General features: G+C 40.6%; 1 protein-coding gene across 1 annotated transcript in view; it reads left to right on the plus strand.

Moving 5' to 3' along the window:
- Positions 1 to 17,751, plus strand: part of nhsl2 (NHS-like 2) — a 235,347-nt gene that overhangs the window by 185,766 nt on the left and 31,830 nt on the right. Inside the window, exon 3 of the mRNA XM_085450713.1 lies at positions 15,686 to 15,828. Within this exon, the coding sequence (XP_085306839.1) occupies positions 15,686 to 15,828 (143 nt within the window). The remainder of the gene's footprint in view (positions 1 to 15,685; positions 15,829 to 17,751) is intronic.

Raw genomic sequence — 17,751 nt, forward strand, 5'->3', positions numbered from 1 at the left:
TTTAAGTTTATAACAGCTTGTTTTTCTGTTATTCCGTTATGGGGGGGAGTCAGAAGTGCCCTCATTAGCACCACAGACTGTAGGTTTTTATTTTGAACCCTGAATTAATTTTACATACTTGTTAAGTTTGAAGCTAATGCTAGTAACCTCAGTTAGCAAAGCTGCATCCACAGCTGCACGGGTGTTAGCGTAGTTGTCACAAAAGACAGATGTGGATTGTATATGTAAGGATGGATATAAACACCTTACATATTCATTGCGTTTCATTGGGGGTTTTTTAGTCTGGAATTTAGCTTTATGAATTTTCCCTTTTCTTTTCTTTTCTTTTCTTTCTTTTTTTTAATCAGAAGTGGCCTCATTAGTCGCACAGACTACACACAAAAGACAGGCGTGACATTGTACTTTGATCTTTATTTATGTTTTGGCGCCAGAAGTTGATCTATTTTAATAAGAAAATGGTGTGCAAAGTTATCAGCTAATGCTAGCAACCTTGGTTAGCTAGCTGCATCCATAAAAGGCAAGATTGATGTGGGTACTATGATGTAATCCACTAATTTAAGCCTCAAGCTTAGCATTTTCACTGTTGCTGTGTTGCAAGGCTTTTTTTAACCAGGATGGATCTGCCTAATAGTCTACCGTATTTGAACATAGACTTAGGGTCAGATTTACTAAACTAAAGGTCACCGACATAAGTTAGCATGTGATATAGAGCAGATAGAGATCAACTTCAGCTCCGAACAACAGGACACCTGTTAACCAAAGCAGCCACATCCCTAAATTTAGGTGTTAACAGCATAAGAAAAGTTATAGGAAAACTCACTCATCATACAGCTGAAAATGTCCTTAAACAGCCTCTTTTATTTTGTCTGTAGAGTTGTGCATTTTACCATGAGAGTCTATGGGAACTCACTCACTTCTGGAGCCAGAGGTTGCTGCTTGATTCAGATGAACAGTTGGAGTATACATCACCCATTGCATGGACACAGATACGCATACAAATGAAATTTTCACTCGCCAAACCTGGATTGAAGATTTTCTTGGTAAACTGTTAGATAACTGTGGACCAAGCCGTATTATTATTCTATTAAAAATGCTCCAAAGGGCATCTGAAAGGTTGAGTTCAGTGACTCATATTAGCTGAGGTGAACTCAGCAGACAGCCGTCAGCTGTCTGCTGAGTTCTTTGAACACACATCATAAGCAACTAAACAGTGAGGGCACTTTGACTCTCCTACTAATGACAGGTAATCAAGAGTGAATTGAAGGCCTTGTTGATAAATTGCAGGCAAATAGTCTACGGCTTTCATAAATTAAAATAGATACATCAGGCACATCCAGCTCCTGATTTCTCAGTGTTGGACAGCTGATTTTTGAGGAGCTAAGTTTTATTTTCCTCCTCACTTGCTGATCACAAGGCTTGAGAATCGTTGGGGAAGCAGTTTTTTGCAAGACTAGAGGAGAGTTTCTGGAAAGATGAAGAAAAAGAGGGGTTTTTTTAAAAATCACTTATGCTGTAGTTCTTCCGTTGAGGTGGCACGCATTAGTCATCCACTAATTCAAAGCTGCACAATGTGACTTTAATGGATCCAGTCTGAAGAAGCATATTAGTAAACAGCAGACTGAGGAGAAATGTGCACATTAATGTGGCAGCTTTGTGACTTATTTGGCATTTGGTGCTTGGGTGGAACACGAGAAAGTTTGTTATTAATCCTCTTGTATGCATGACTCTCACAACACTCAGGCTGGAGTATTCTCGACATAATATGACCTGCAGGAATCTCTCCAAATAGATTCCCTCATAGTAGATAACCCTTTGTATTAAAGAGGATAGCTAATGGCTGAAGGGGTCAGAGATGGTGACACATACTTTGACGCTGTGTTGGCCAACAGCTCTAAACTGTCATCTAAATGCTGTTGGTCACTCTTATGGCCAGAGGGCCAGTGATAAGAGAATGTGAATGTGTATTATCTATGACTCAGGGCTGTGTTTAGAAAGCATTTACTTGTATATACTGTATACATAGCGGGAGAATTTTGTCTACAGGATTTAGGCTGTCTCAGGTGTTTCTGTCTCTTCATGTAATCCCTGACTGACTCCTTGATGTTGAGATCAGGAGACTGTGGGGGCATAGCCATCTGTTGCAGGGCACCTTGTTTTTGTTGCTAAAGATGGCTGAATTTCAGGCTCTTTGTCATGCTGCAGGATACATTTGGAACTCATCAGATGCAGTTTCTAGTCTTCCGGTTTTAGGCTTTGGACCAAATGCAAGATTGGCTGCAGGGATTTGCTCTCAATCTGCCACTTTAAAACTATTGTTGAGGTTTTCTTTTTTTCTTTTACAGTCTTTTTCTATTTTAACATGTTGCAGTCATGTGAAATCTGATCTTTTCCCTTTTGATTTGGGCCATTTTCATATGTGATCTGAAAGATGTAAAGACCTTCCTTGTTTTACCTTAATTCTAACAGTCAAAATCCAAAGTTAGTCAGCTGATCTGTGTCTTATGATGCAAGTCTTGTGGGCAGGCGGTGGCAGATGTAGCGAGAAGTAGCCTTTGAAATCCTGAAATGTTTGAAAAGTTTGTTTCAGTGAAGCCATTCATGTTGTGATCACTCCAGGCTTTATATCCACACCCACTTACATACGAAGTAGCAGACATTGCACCAGAACAGGCACGTAACTTAAAAGTTGGCTTTTATCTATTCAGAGATTTGATTTCTTGCCCTGAACATCACCTGAATTACAGAATTTACAAATTTAAGAAATAGCACTAATATGCAAATTGCTCAATTATAAATATCAAGAATATGGAGAAAGAATATTACAGAGGTGGAATATATATGATCGAAATTTGACTCTAACCCGTGAACTCTGTCATTTGCTATTTTACTGTAGAGTGTGTGCAAAAAGGGTGTAACTATTGCAGTGTTTACAGTGTGTTAGATGGAGGAGGTGTACAGGGAGATGGCCACGGGCAGGAGTGATTTCCTGTGTCCTTCAGTGGACGCTCTTTTGGATAAAGCTGGTTGCCTAAACAGCACAATGGTCCCAAACGCATTAAAAATGTATTTGGAATGGATAAAGCAGGCAAACATTAAGCTTCCTAAAGCCCTGACCTTAATTTAAAAATTGTGGACTATGCTTAAAAGCTAGGTGTGTACCAGGTAAACAACTAATTTAAATGAAGTCTGGCAACTCTGTCAAGCAGAGTGAGAAGATATCCAGCAAGATATATCCCAGAGGCTTGCTGATGGCTACCAAAAGCATCTTGTTGACATGCAACTTTCTAAAGGGATAGTTAACCAAATATTAGTGGGGGTCTATGTATTTGAGTCTATATGTATACTTTTGATCCTGTGTAGATAACAACTCTAGACAACTCTTGCGTAAAAACGCAAGAGTTGGATGCAGTGGTTTGAATTCATTTTCAGTCCGGAAGCATTAAAAGCCCCAAAATTACCATGACATTCATGATGAGTGGATGTAAACTTGATAAACTGCCCGTGTTGTGACTAAGCAGCACAGGCAATATGCCAAACCCTGAAATTAGAAAATGAATAGAAAATTAACACTTTAGCCACCAGAGTTATGTTTTGAACTTAACAGTGACTCATAAATCAGTAATCATTCAAGACTTCTATTTTTCACACTATTGCATGATTGTGGAAACACTGATAGCTTGAATATCTTATCACTGGTGGGCACAGTGTTACTAGATTGGTTCGCTGTCGGCACACAAACTCCGACTGCTCGGCAGTCTAACTTGATAAAAGAAAAAGAGGAGAACAAGCAGCCAGCTAAAACAAAGATATATATTGGTTCTCACTTGGGCATCCTTAAATCAGAAATCTATGTTTAAAAAAAAAAAGGTTGAGGACCTGAGTGAGACAAAGAAAATGTTTCCTGTGCCAAAAATAAATAAATACATTTCTTTAAAATTCTGGCAGTATCCTTTTACCCACAAAGTACATAAATAAAAATCACTATACAGGGTTGTGCCATGCTGCTTCTCCTGCTGGTTGACATAAAGATAACAGTGTTGACCAACTGATGGATTGTGTGGTCGGGCAAAGGGGCAGCTTAAAAAATATTGCTAGTGTGAAAGTGGCAACTGCAGTTGTTCTAGTGGCCACGTGAGGGCTAGCTCCAGAAGGGAGTCAGTAGCCACAGATTATCATGTTTAGAAAATTAAGGGCATGGCTTCATTGATTGACACAACTGGTAACAGTTTGCTAAGCTTCAGCTTTGCTAATTAGAGTCATTAAACTGAACCTCTACTATCTGTGTGTTTCCCAATCGGGTCTTTTAGAACACTTTTAATCCATTGACTTGATGTATGGTACAGACTGTCCAAGACGTTTGTACTTCCCTATGGAAAGTCTAATAAGCTAATATCTGTGTTTGTACCCTGCACCTGTTCAGTTTATTGGTGCAGCTCGTTAGCTGATACATTAGCTCCAAAAACACTAACATATGGTGCCCAAAATGCTAACTTGGAAGAGTCCAAAACCAGCAGGTGACATCACAGTAGCTATGCTCCTCTTTTGATACTGTCTGTGGGTGTATACAAAGTCCGAGTCACATGAGGCAACAGCTTACGCTTGGATGGTGCAAAGGCTGTAACTATAAGGGTGGACATAGAATGCCAAGTCAGTTAGATGAAAACTGGGTGTGTGTCCTGTTGGTGCAACTGGCCCCTAAACAGTAAATCTGAATTGACCACCAAGGTTTTCAGTGAATGTAGCCTCACTGGTTGTTGGGTTCATCAGCATTTCAGCTCATCCCAAAAGTGCTAGATGGCTATGATCATGCCTTCGCCCAGCAATTTCTTCCACACTAAAGCCTTCTCATTATAAACCTCTGTCTTGTTAAGACAGGATAAATCCATCCACAAACTGTGGACACAAACACTAGAAGCAGACTTTCTAAGAAGAATAAGTTTAAGTTCTCCCAAAATATGCTTCCATTCAGGTTTTTAAAAGCAGCTGAGGTGATGGTAGCATTACAACATAACTTTCTGCTCTTTTTTTGCTACTATTATTTAAAACTCAAGGCCGTAAAAAGACTATCCTTATTGTTCACTTATTAATTTTATTTTTTAGTGCCTTTTTTTACGTTTATCTCCAAATCGGCAAACACACATTTCTTTCTTACCATATCTCTTCAGCTTTGTGCTTAAAGTGCCATTGTTACAACCTTTCCCTGAAAAGCTTGAACTCTGTAGAGGCCTCCAGATCCCAACAATAGGGACAATACTAAGTGACGTGAAACAACAAAACTGAACTTCAAAATGTCATCGTAGCCTCTTTCTGTCAGTGTGAATGCAGGCTGGGATTCAAAAAAGTAGATAAAGTTTTTTTGTCCATGCTAACCTGACTGTAAAATGTCGCAGATGCCCTTTAACTGTGTCAGAGAAGGCCCTGGTCAATGCTAGCTGTGATCTACACGAGCTGATAAGGTTTCACTCCAGTCAATACACATTACTGGACAGGTGCAGCATCGATCAAGTCCTGATGGAGGAGAAACACTCCAGCTTTTCTTATTTTCAGATGTGACTATTTTTAAAAAGTGACACCAAGTCCAATAAAGTTTGAGCTACTTGTTATAGCCTAGGGAAGATTATGAACTAAACCAACTTGCTAGGCTTTATTTTGTTCAAATTGACAGAGACTCTGAGTCCCAGTTAATTTTACATACTGTACTTGTCAACGTAAATGCCTTTTGTGCTATTATGCAAATGCTTTGTTAATGTACCATGAGATTAAAGCGGGCATTTAGCATTTAGGCCAGAATTGGCTCTTGAATGGAGAGCTCAAACGAGTTCTTGTGAAATCCAGCCTGCAGCTGTACCTTTGACAGTGAAAAGAATAGTTTTTAGGGGATTTATAGATTGTTTGAACTTTTATTACTGAATGACCTTTATAATCGGGTGCTCTGTTTGCTTCTGAACCACAAAGTATTGCCTTCCTCTTCAGTAAAAGAGTCATTTTGGTCCATTTTTTTTTTGTCTTTTTCAATCCTCTTTCCATAAAGCGTTTCTTTAGAGTGACATCGCTGTGAATCAGGCAAGACAAACTCACCCGTCTTGTTTCTTTCCTCAGGGCTTCTCAGAGAATTTTTCCAAATACAGGCTGAAGCGTGACGCGCTTAAATGCTGCGATTTGGTGGCATTTATATTTAAGCCAACCTGCCCAAACCGTAAATAAACCTGTTTGTGATCAAGCACCGGGCCTATGTGGCAGCAGGTAGGAAGTAAGAGGAACAGACTTGTGACTGAAAAGTTTTACATTTCTAGAGGCCTCCGAATCCTGATAATTGCTGTGAGAGGGTCAGAGTGTCCTTGAAGAAAGCACTTAGCACACAGCTGCCCTTTGGCCAGAGAAGAATATAATATGGCATGGAACAGCTAATTTCCCAGAGTGCTGTAAATATGGATGCTTATTCTCAGCACGCTTGGAGAAGTTGATTTTAATCTATATTATACTGAAAACTCGGCTGAATCTCAAGGTTGTCAGTTTGGCTAGACTTGACAGCTGCTGAACAGTTTAAGCTCAGGTGTACTCTATGCAGTCTGGCCTGCCATTCTTCAGGGCTTCTCTCCAAGTTGCATTAAACAGACACACTATCCTTGGGCTTTGCTGATTCAAGCTTCTGGCATGAATTTTGCAGACAGACTCATTGGATTTAGGACCCCTTTAGACCAGAGATCAATTCTAAACAAGCAGCTTATATCAGATTGTAGTGTAGGATTTACTATTCTGGTAAGGCAGCAGGGTAACAGGGTGTTTGTTTCAAAGTACCATTCAACAAAAAGTTGTTTTACTTTCCATCCATACATTTTGTGATACTGATGTGCACAGCAGTCTAAACAGAGGCACCCACACTTTTATCTAGCCAATCACCCCCTTTCACTGTTCTGGTGGGACATCAATGCATCCCTGTAGTTTTACCTGTTTGTCTCGCTCGAAACGCCTCAAGAGCCTCAGCTCTACTCTGAGCCCCTTTCCAGGAACCTTACATTCACAGTCTCATTCTTTCTGTCACAACCAACCTACTCTTGCTCTTTCCTTCCCTTACTCATGACATAGATACCCCTCCACTTGGGGCAACAACTCCTCCCAACCCAGAGTGGGCAAACCTAATTTCCATAGAGGCTAATAATGAGGAGAATTTATTCCAGACAACTCCAGAACATCATCTAATCAGTGCAAGTGGTGTCTTCAGAGTCTACATCACTAATAACTGTTGCCAATTACACTTATGTTAATGAACTTAAAATTTTAAATCACTGCTTCAGAGGAAGAAAAGACTGGGACTAAATTAACAGTTGTGCAACTCAAAACAGTTAAGGCCTTTCTGTAAAGCTTGATTTAAAAAATAACTACATGTTACAGCAATCCAGACCAACACAACTGTGATTGGTCTGCTCGGTAGTAACATTCACTGTAAGCTCAGAATATTATTAGCACAAGAATAATGCATATAAAGGCTATAACTGTCCACCGTGCTATTGCAGTAGTATTCTTCTAACATAGTTTTTAACAGCACTGTCAGTTTATATATAGACTCAATCAGTTCTGAAGTCTTTTCTCTTTCCTGAATTTCAGTTACAAAAAACGAGAAGAAGAAAGAGGAGCCTTAACAGCTCAGTCATCTGTTATAAAAATGTCTTTTTAAAAATTACAACAGAAATCCGCAGTGTTCTGAAAATTAATTTAGAAAATTAACTTGGACAGATAGAGACGAGGGAACGCAGGAAGAGGAGGCCTAAAAAAGCCAAACACATTGAAAGATAACAGCAATGTGAATCGGCCTTGTTGCACTACATGGTAACATGCAGGTTTTCTCATTGGCACGTTTATAACAGATAAGAATGGAAAAATAAATCAAGAGTGGATAAAAGGATGGATAAAATAGCTTTGTGTCACCCTCTTATCTAACATAATTAGGAGGCAACATCAAGACATAGTGTTTAGTGGTTCCTGAGAGATATCTGCAGTTGCCCGAGCTTGGAGAGCTCAGTGGAAAAGAGTAGATCCGAGAGTGGATTGCACAGCCTCAGCCACCTATTAAACTTCTCAGACCGGGTAGATGGTTTGTTTAATACCCTTGTAATGTTGTCTTAAACTGAAGGTAATGAAAAGACCGACCTAACCAACAATTTCAAGATGGGAGCGTTTTACCAGTTAGGACTTGCCTTCCTGGTGGGCACTCTTTTCCTATTTAAAAAAAAAGCATCAGCTAGTCGTCCATTTATTTCACTTATATAAACATACATGACAGGAAATGAAGCCAAAATGTTTCCCTGGATAAAGAGGGGCCTGATAATTGGATCAGGACCCTAGTTGCGGTTTCTCGTGATCAAAGTAAACCAGGCCGCTAACCGCCAAGTGTGTCCTTCTAGGTCACCACCGTCCTCTTTCATTGTCGGGGCAGCAGACCTTTCTCTGTAATGGACTGATCAATTCTCCATGCTAAATCACAAGGACAGAGACATGACATGAATATGTGTACATGCAACCACACACACACACACACACACACACACACGTACACATATTTGTCTGTGTACAGAGCTATCAATCTGTCAATCCTTTCCGTGTCCGGGCCGGGTGAGGTTTCCCGTGTTGAGTCAAATTAAGCCGCAGGCTCCACTCCTGGTGGTGCCCTTCCGTCAATTCCTTTAAGTTTCAGCTTTGCAACCATACTCCCCCCGGAACCCAAAGACTTTGTCTGTGTACACAGACAAATATGTACTCGGGCTATGCTCAAAGAGGCGTATTGTTAATTTCTGTCCCCCGCCCCACCACCCCTTCATCTTCCTAGAGGGGAGAAGAAAGGGTGACCCAAATTTGACACGACCAGGGTGCATATTGTCGAGGATGGTTGGGTTTATCTGTGAATGGGTGCACTGTACGCAAACACACAAAGATGCAGATTTGTGCATGTAGGCGTTTTAATATGATCAATAAAGCTTAAATGGTGATTTGTGCGAATAATCCCCAGGTTAACACATACAAGAGGAGGATTCATTTGTACGCTCGTAGAAGATACTTATAGGCACCTGCCTGAAAGATACTCTTTCTCTCTCACACACACACACACACACATGCAAACACACACAATGTACAAGTTAGTGATGCATGAGTGCATGGCCTGCTTGTCTGGACAGAGGAAGGGGGTGGGGTAAGATGCTCTTAACCACTCTCTGTGTGTGTATGCAAGAGTGGGAGTGACCGGCATACCTTTGCACCCCAAACGCCAATAGCATCCCTCCTCCCCCTCCCTCGTTTTCCCACCACAGTTCCCTGCAGTCATGTATCCGAGCTGCAGTCGTTGCAGCGGAGCCCGGCTGCTATCTGAAGCATGGATATACAGCAGCTGTTTAACTTCCCTCCTCTTCTGTTTTAGTGCTTCTGCCTTTTGGATTTGACCTCTCTCGGTCAGTTTTCAAACTCTTAATGTTTACTTGATTTCTATGTTGCTACTAGTGAGGTCATTTAAAATGTACAGTGGAAAGTGCTGGAGAAAGTGTCAGCCTTAAAGTGAGTAAAAGTTGCAATGCTGCTTGGGAGAATATTGTTAGAAGCAAAGGTTTTCCATTCAAGCGTTACACAAATGAAAGTGATGGTGTAGGTTTAAGGAAGTTTGCAAGGTAATCAATCTTATTCTGCATGTAAACTCTTGGTGATAGTCAAAGAAATGTAGTTTAGTTTATTTTTATTTTATCTTTGTGATCATATTTCTTTGATGTATCTTGGGTTTTTTGGAACCAGACGGTTTGGTGAAGAGGAGTAAACTGTTAAATGGTAATGTTAATGTCAGCGAGCTTAGTTAGGAAGCTACGAAATATATAAATGCATCCTACCGATTGATACCTGCTAATTAGTGCTAATAAATAACACTGAGATAAAATACTAGGATTTCACTTATTTAATCTGTGATTTACCAAGTTAGCTTGCAGAGATTTTGAGGATATTGTCATAAGCTCTCCACAATGGCCAGAAACTGGTGCCAGTTGGGCAGATTGGTTGGAAACACACCTCTAAGTTTGGAAAATAAAGCAAAGACCAAAGTAAAACTAAAACATACATCTACAATTGGAAGATGGGTACGCTGTAGTCATAAACGAAAGGCATGGTCGGCAGCAATACTTAGGTAGGCTGTGAGTTTTAAATAATGCACTATTGATACTAAGGGGCCCAAGTGTGAGTAGTTATCCTCCACACCATTGAACCACCAACATCCTGAAAACCTGAAACAAGGCAGGATGGATCCATGTTTTCAAGTTGCTTGTCACAAATTCTGACCCTGCCATCTGAAAGTTGCAGCAGAAATTGAAACTCATTAGACTGGGCCATCTCTTGTCCAGTTTTTGTGGCGCTTGTGTGAATTGTAGCTTCAGTCGCCTGTTCTTAGCTGACAAGAAAGGCACTATGTGTGGTCTTCTGCTGCTGTAGCCCGTCTGCGTCAGATTCAGAGATGCTCTTCTGCATACCTTGATTGTAATGAGTTGTTATTTCCATTCTCCCTAAACTCTCTTTAAATTCTCTGAAACTAGAGATGGTTGTGGAGAAAAATCCCAGTAGAACATCAGTTTTTGAAATACTCAGACCTGCCTGTCTCCATGCCACAGTTCTCCATTCTGATGCTCAGTTTGTCTACATGTCCAACTGCATCAAGTTTCTGACATGTGATTGGCTGATTATGTTTGCATTAATGAGCAGTTGAACAGATGCACATAACAAAGTGCCCAGTCAGTATATAAATTACACTAAGTTAAAAGGTCAGGAAGCCATATCGTCTATTTGTTCTGCAGGAACAAGTTAAACCTAAATGGATTTGGATGTTAGATAAATCAGAAGGATGCCGGATCCTATTTTTATCTTTCAATCTCCCACCCTTCGGTACTGGCTCAACTCTGCCAGCATCTTTCTCCCTCCCTGTTAAGGCTGTTAGTTTTGACAGATTGGGCCTCATTGGTGTGAATTCCCTTCCTCCTCTTCTTCCACTCTGTTCTTTTTCTCCACCTACTTCGTCTTTTTCGGTCTCTGATTTTCAGCATTGTGCCATTTCTCGATCACGTCTCCTTCCACTGTCTCGACTACACACCTTTTACCTTCTTTTTCTGCCACCCCCTACATCTTTTTCTGCATTTTCACTGCTTCTCCTCCTCTGTTGTTTGACATATAGTTCTTCCTGAACTATTTACTGCTTCCTGCATTGTCCTCCTTCTCAATGCTTTCTCATTTTATTCTCTCATATCTATACTTTCTCTTCTCAGTTCTTTTCACCTTCACTTCCCCCCTTTTTTGTTCTATCTCTTAAAAAGTTACCTCTGCTTCTTTTCCCCTCATTTTCCTTCCCTGCTTCCTTGCCTATCTTATCTCGTATCCTTTTCTTCCTCTGTTATCTGCTTCTCCTTCCCTGCAGCTCTTCCTTCTCTCCCTTTTACTCTGCTTTATCACTCTGTATCTTCGGACTCTTGCTGACACCTCACTTCGTTGGGCCACTGCAGCTGGATAAGTTTTGGCTTCTGCTCGCTGTTTACTAACCAGCTGATCCTGCTGTTTTTGCATGCAGCAGCCGGGCGATTTTGAATCAATTATTTTTAACACTGCAAAATCGACAGTTTTCTATCATGAGCGCCGGGGTTTGTAATAGGCCTCTATATGAAAACAAACTGCAAAAGCAAGCACTTACAAAGTGAAGCGTCTAATAGCTTTCAGAGGAATTAGCAAATCCAGCGAACAGGCCAATTTATCAAGACATCATTAGCATTTATGTCAAACAAAAAGTTCTGATATGTATATTATGAATGTTACAATTCCCTATATTTGCTGTCAAGAGGTTCTGATAAATCCTCTCTATGTGACGAGTTTCACCATTGCTGGGATGCATGCATCTGCCAGCAGGAGTCTCCCTCATATTTCAATATAATAATATCAAATAATTTCAAAATGCTTTCAGTTTAGAGAAAGAATGAATAAATATTCCACTACAGCAGATTCTTAAGAAAAAGGTCTGCTTTGATGACTTTGTCTGCTTTCCTGTTGAGCATCATCTGCAGCACATCGTCTCCCCTTTTACCCACATCTGTAAATCTCTGTAGAGGAATCCTGTCCTATTTCTAGGATCACCAGGAGTCGATAAAAAAATGAAAAACTGTGTGAAAATGACTTGGCTCATTATTTTTTTATTACAGCGCCATGAGCCGCAGGTTCTGTGAATGATGCAATGAGCAAAAGTCAGGTTTTGTCTGTTCCTCTCTATCGGTTCATCACAGCAGCTACAAGATCTTTGGCAAAGGTAACAAACTGTGTGTGACATTTTTCAGAGGTCCCTCTTTAACTAGTCTCTAACTGCAGGATGCCACAGGCAATAAAACCAATACAACGTTACATTACATACATAACAGTAGTAATGTAATGGTGGCAATCTGGGATATGTGCAGTGACATCACCAGTGGGATCACAAGTGCTGATAGTGATAGTCAGTTTCTGTGTTTATTGTTGTTTCCTATGTTTATTATTGTCTCAATAGACGCTATAATGCTAAAAATGAGAGAGCTGGATTAAAAAAAAAACATGTATGTAGCAGAGACAGGGACATTTAAGTGCACCTGTTTAAAAAAAATGGGACATTTTTGCAACAGCAGCACAGAAATTAATAGGAGTCATGTAGTAGTAATGTTTCTCAAATTGCTTTTGAGTTAGCAAGTGTGCGCATGATGCTTATTGGGATTAATGAGACAGACCACATAGGAGCATTAATACCAACCAGATTAAGTTGGTCAGTCTGGGCAGGAATGCTAGCCTCGGGCTGAGAGAAGGCAGGTTGTTTAATCGGATCCCGTGTTTTTTTTAACTTTACTTAAACAGAAAAGAATTTGCAACCTCATACATCTTAAACTCTCCAGCTTCTCAGCCACCTAAGCAGCTTTTATCATTCCTGAGCATTTTCCTGTTCTCTTTTCTCTCTTCTTAGTTCTCCAGTCTCTCATTTTTCCCAATTGCTTCCCTTTTGAAAGATTTCCCGCGTACGATAAAAGAGAATAATTGACAGCATATGTTGGAAAATGTGTTCAGTGTCATACTCATGAGTCTGATCTCGTAGAAGCCTTGTTTCTGCAGTTTTTCATTGTGATGGTTTCACTTCAGTTGAAATAATATCTACTATCTTTGAGTTTATAAAGCCCTTCAAACTCATCAGAGTAACTTTCAAAGTACTCCTTTATCTGAGCTTAAAATGACAGCTGACATACATTACTGCATCATCTTAATCCACGCTGAAGGTTATAAATGTTTGCTGTGTGTGTGTGTGTGTGTGTGTCCCGTTTCCTCTGATGTTTAGAGCCATAATTGCACTTAGAATAAGTGAGATCATACACAGTTTTCTGCTGCTGGCACTTTTTATTCCAGCAGAAGGAAGATGTCAACATCAATGATCCCAAATGCCATTAAAAAACTGCACTAAATCTGTGGGTGGACTGCCTACCCTCGCACAAAAACACATCATTATCTTTCTTGTGTTTTGTGGTTGTGCTGCTGTATAAACTTTACGGTGAACCGCTCGCGTGTTTAAATGAGTTTACCAGGCATGAAAGTTGTGCAGCAGCCATTAGAAAGTCATAAAAACAGATCCCATCACCCTGCAAGGTCTACTACTTTACCATATGGAAGACTATTTAGATGGAGGTAGATAAGCAGCCTGAGGACACTCAGGATATTCCACACAAACAATGATAATTTAAAAAGCCTCAATTCCTTCTATTTTCTTATACAGTGGTATTAGTCTTGTTAAATACTTTGCTAATTAGATGCTAATTTGTCTGCTGTTTGGTGCTGGGAAACAGCTGCCTTTTGCAATTGGAAGTGCTGATGAGAGTGGAACAGAAACTAAAAGTTGTGAGCCTTCAAATTCAAGACACTGAGCTGACGGATGAAAGTTTAGACTTTAGGGGTTGAGCCAAGACATAATTTGTGCTTCTTAGAAGAAAAAATGTCCAACTTTACAGTAGAAATTAACATTTATAGGCTGAAACAAACAATAGTTCAGGCCTTCATAGCTTTTATTGTTCTTTGATTACAACTGTACATTTTACTGACTAATTTGTATTGAATCGTACAAAATATACAAGAAGTTTGTGCTTAGTTTTTGTTATTACTCAGCACAAATGAGTAGACTGATCTTCCTACATGTTGCACCTACTGGAGCTACTTGGCCATGGAAATCAATGCCATCAAGCTCCTGGTGCAGATTTTGTGCAGATGGCAGAGGAGCTCTGCAGTTACAGAGTGAGGAGAGTGTTGGTGACTTTTACACACTATGCGCCCCAGCAGTTGCTGTGGTTTCTAAACACGTCGACTTTACAATAATGCCACTTATGACTGATCTGAGTTTGTCCATATAACGTACAGATCTGGATCGGTCTATCAATTCATCTTGCTCACCCAGCTAGCTCGCCATATGTCTAAATGTGGTCGCACAGGTGTAGAGACTGGTCGGCGAGCTGGCCACCATAGGCCTCTGGGGAAAAGTGTGTATTCCATGACCAGTTGTGAAGTGGTTGCTTGCGGTTGATGGCAACTGCTAGGTGAAACTGGTAGAACAAACAGGTATAGAGTGCTGCACCCAAAACCTTCTAGCAATTGTTTTGATCACTTGCCTGTAAAAGATTGCAAAATAGTTGTGAAATGCACAATGTAAACTGGAAGAAGTGATCATTCACCACAGTGCAAAACTTCAGACTTTTGAAATATGCTGGTAATGCACAGCTATTGCTTTAAAGGTGACGTTTTGGAGAAGTCATCAACCGGGGATACACACTTTGCCCTCGCGATCAGAGATGAATGACCGGTCTTTTGATCTTCGTAACTGAGGCTAACATCTTTCATAAAGAGCCTGAAATCCTGAAAACAACTTTGTTTCTCCCAATTTAAACCTTAGTTTATTTATCTTATACACAACATTCATTCTTGAGACAAATATTTCACCATTTATTCTTTCTAGCTTGTTGTCATCTGCTTCCTTATATTGCTAGGCAACCATACATCACCAGGAAGGAATCCATATTGTTCCGGGAAGTTCAACTCCAAGCTTTTTTCACCTCACTGACACTGCTGTTTCTCTAAAGCTGCTCAGTGTCTGTGGGGGTGTGTGTCTGTGTGTGTGTTAGAGAGCTGAGTGAAACATGGGGAGTGTGTTTTGGGGTAAAGGAATAGCTGAAAGGGGGAGCGTGTCTGTGTGTGTGTGTGTGTGTGTGTGTGTGTGTGTGTGTGTGTGCACCAAGAGAAAAAGGGGGGAGGTGGGGGTTAGGAATCTGTTTACAATGGCCTGAGGGAGCTGCCGGAGAGGGAGAATCAGTCTGATATTTGGAGGTAGACTGCGAGAGAGTGCGTGTAACACAAAGAAAGAGAGTTTTGGAGAAGGAATAAATGAAAGAAGAGGAAGGGATGGAGCCCTTGGGAGGCTTAAATACAAACTGAAGGAGTCATTTAAGGCACAAGTTGAACCAGGAGTCACAGGAGGGAGATTGCAGGTTGATGCAAAGCAGCAGCCGTTCCTGATCTCCACTTTCAACCATGCAAATAAGATTTAGTTTAGTTGCATGCATGCATGCAGCAGAAAGCAAGTTTATGCATGCATTTATATCTTTTTGTTATTTTTGCTCTTCTGTGTTTTCAGAGTTTGAGGAGCAGTTGTACGACACCAAGCTGACCGGTCAGACTTTCCGGCATCCGTCCTCACAGAGCTCCGACGACACGTCCACCTCCCTCAGCCGATCGCCCATCTCCCTCAACAACAAGAGGCCCGACTTCATCTTTCTGGTAAACACACACAGACGCACGCATGCAGGCTCATGTTTACACCCATCTTATTTGATCAGGAGGCTCCGTCACACCAAAATGTCACCTCTCTGCTGAACAAACACCCAAGCTCAGATTTTATATGCAGCTATTTGAAGCTGCACATCTTTAACAAGCAAACGCAATAAATAATCTCCACCTTTCCTATTTTAAACTCACTCTTTTTTCCACCTCTTAAACCTGTGAAACCTGACTTCATCCTGCTTCTGCTAAATGCACACACACAGACACACACACACATACACTGTGTCCACTTCACTTATCATCTTCGTTTTTCTCTCAGAACAGCAAGACACCAGACTTCACATTCCCGCTAAACTCCTGCTAACCTACTCCACCCGACTCCATCTGCCCTTTTGTGGTCCTGTTTGCACTCTTTATTATTTCTTTATTGTTTCCAATCAGTGCTTGATATTCATTTTATGTTACCTGCCTCATTTTAAAGGCTCTTCCCCCTTTACAATAAAATTATAGGCAGTATAAATCTATCTCTTTTCTCCATTTCATTATTTTTCGATCATCCTCGATACAATATCCCACAAAAGCCCATTCCTTTGATTAAATCTTGTGTATCTTGCCATTTCATGCTCACTGGAATCATCATTTTAATTTGATTTATCGACCTTGAGAGTGCGGCTATAAATAAAATTGTAATCCTCAAGACTTTTTCAAAATATGGAAATGATGAGCGTTTTTCTAGCAACAGCTTTTTATTTAGTTTATTGTTTTTTCTTTCTGGGGTTGTGCTTTTTATGCAGGACCTTTTGTTGTTGCTCTGGGAGTTAGCTTTGTGGTGCAAGATCTGAGATGTGCAGATTAGCCACAACGTTAAAACCACCTACATAAGTGTGTGTAGGTTTTTCTTCATGCTGCCAAAACAGCTAGCTGCTGGGGTATGGACGTGGCACCTCTGGTGGTGTTCTGAGCCTGCACCAGTACTTTGGCAGTGGAGTCTTTATGTCCTTTGGGTTGCAGGATAGAGCCTCCATTCATCAGACAGCACATCTGTGCATGCTTGATCAGACTGGGAGCCTTTTTGTCATGTTCTTCTGTAGTATTGTCCTGCTAAGGGAGTGTCAAATTTTGACACTGAGTAAGATCCATAATAAGGCCAATGACCCAAGCAAAGGCAGTATAAATATTGTAGTTTCTGAATGTGAAATGGGAAGCCAATGCAGTCTTCTTCTCACCAGCAGGGGTGATACCTTTGCTTGTAAAAAGCTCCTGGTTTTTTAGAGACTTGTGGGTAAATGATCCCGAACCCTCAACATTCAAACAGAAAAATAACAACTTCTTCATAGTAGGACCTCAAAAACTAAAAGTTCACAGCAGCTATATCCATCTTTTATACAGTCTGCGGGCCTTAGATGGAAGATACATGGTAGCGTAATAAAATGATTAACGTTATTAGCTAAAGAAGCAATAGGCCAGTCCTGTACTGAGCTTCATGCAGAAGCTTTGCTGTAGAGAAGACATAGTAGACATAGTATCAGCAAGACGTACTTATAGAATAGATTTGTCCAACAAAATTTGTCACGTTGACCAAATTTCTCTTATGGATCTACACAGTTGTCCTGAATGTCCACACAAGTTATTGACGCAACTTGGTAGCTGATATTTCGACCTGTTGTATACAGTATACTGTATACAACAGGTCTCCTAAATATCTGGCAAATGATTGGTTGTATCGTCACCTTTGGATGGGATGAAACTCTTTCCAAGGTTGTGACTGATTGGAATCAGGGTGTGCCCACGGGCTGACAGCCACTGTCGCAAATGCTTGCAATCATTCACTGGCAACAAAAAATTCAATGCAGTTCCTGAACAACTACTAGTTTTTCCTAGTTGAACATAGGTTGCCATCCCGTTTTTATGTTTTAGCCA

Source organism: Copadichromis virginalis, linkage group LG3 (assembly GCF_057382275.1).
Source record: "Copadichromis virginalis isolate Kocher_CV1m ecotype Utaka linkage group LG3, C_Virginalis_male_GT1.1, whole genome shotgun sequence".
NCBI classification, from domain to species: domain Eukaryota; kingdom Metazoa; phylum Chordata; class Actinopteri; order Cichliformes; family Cichlidae; genus Copadichromis; species Copadichromis virginalis.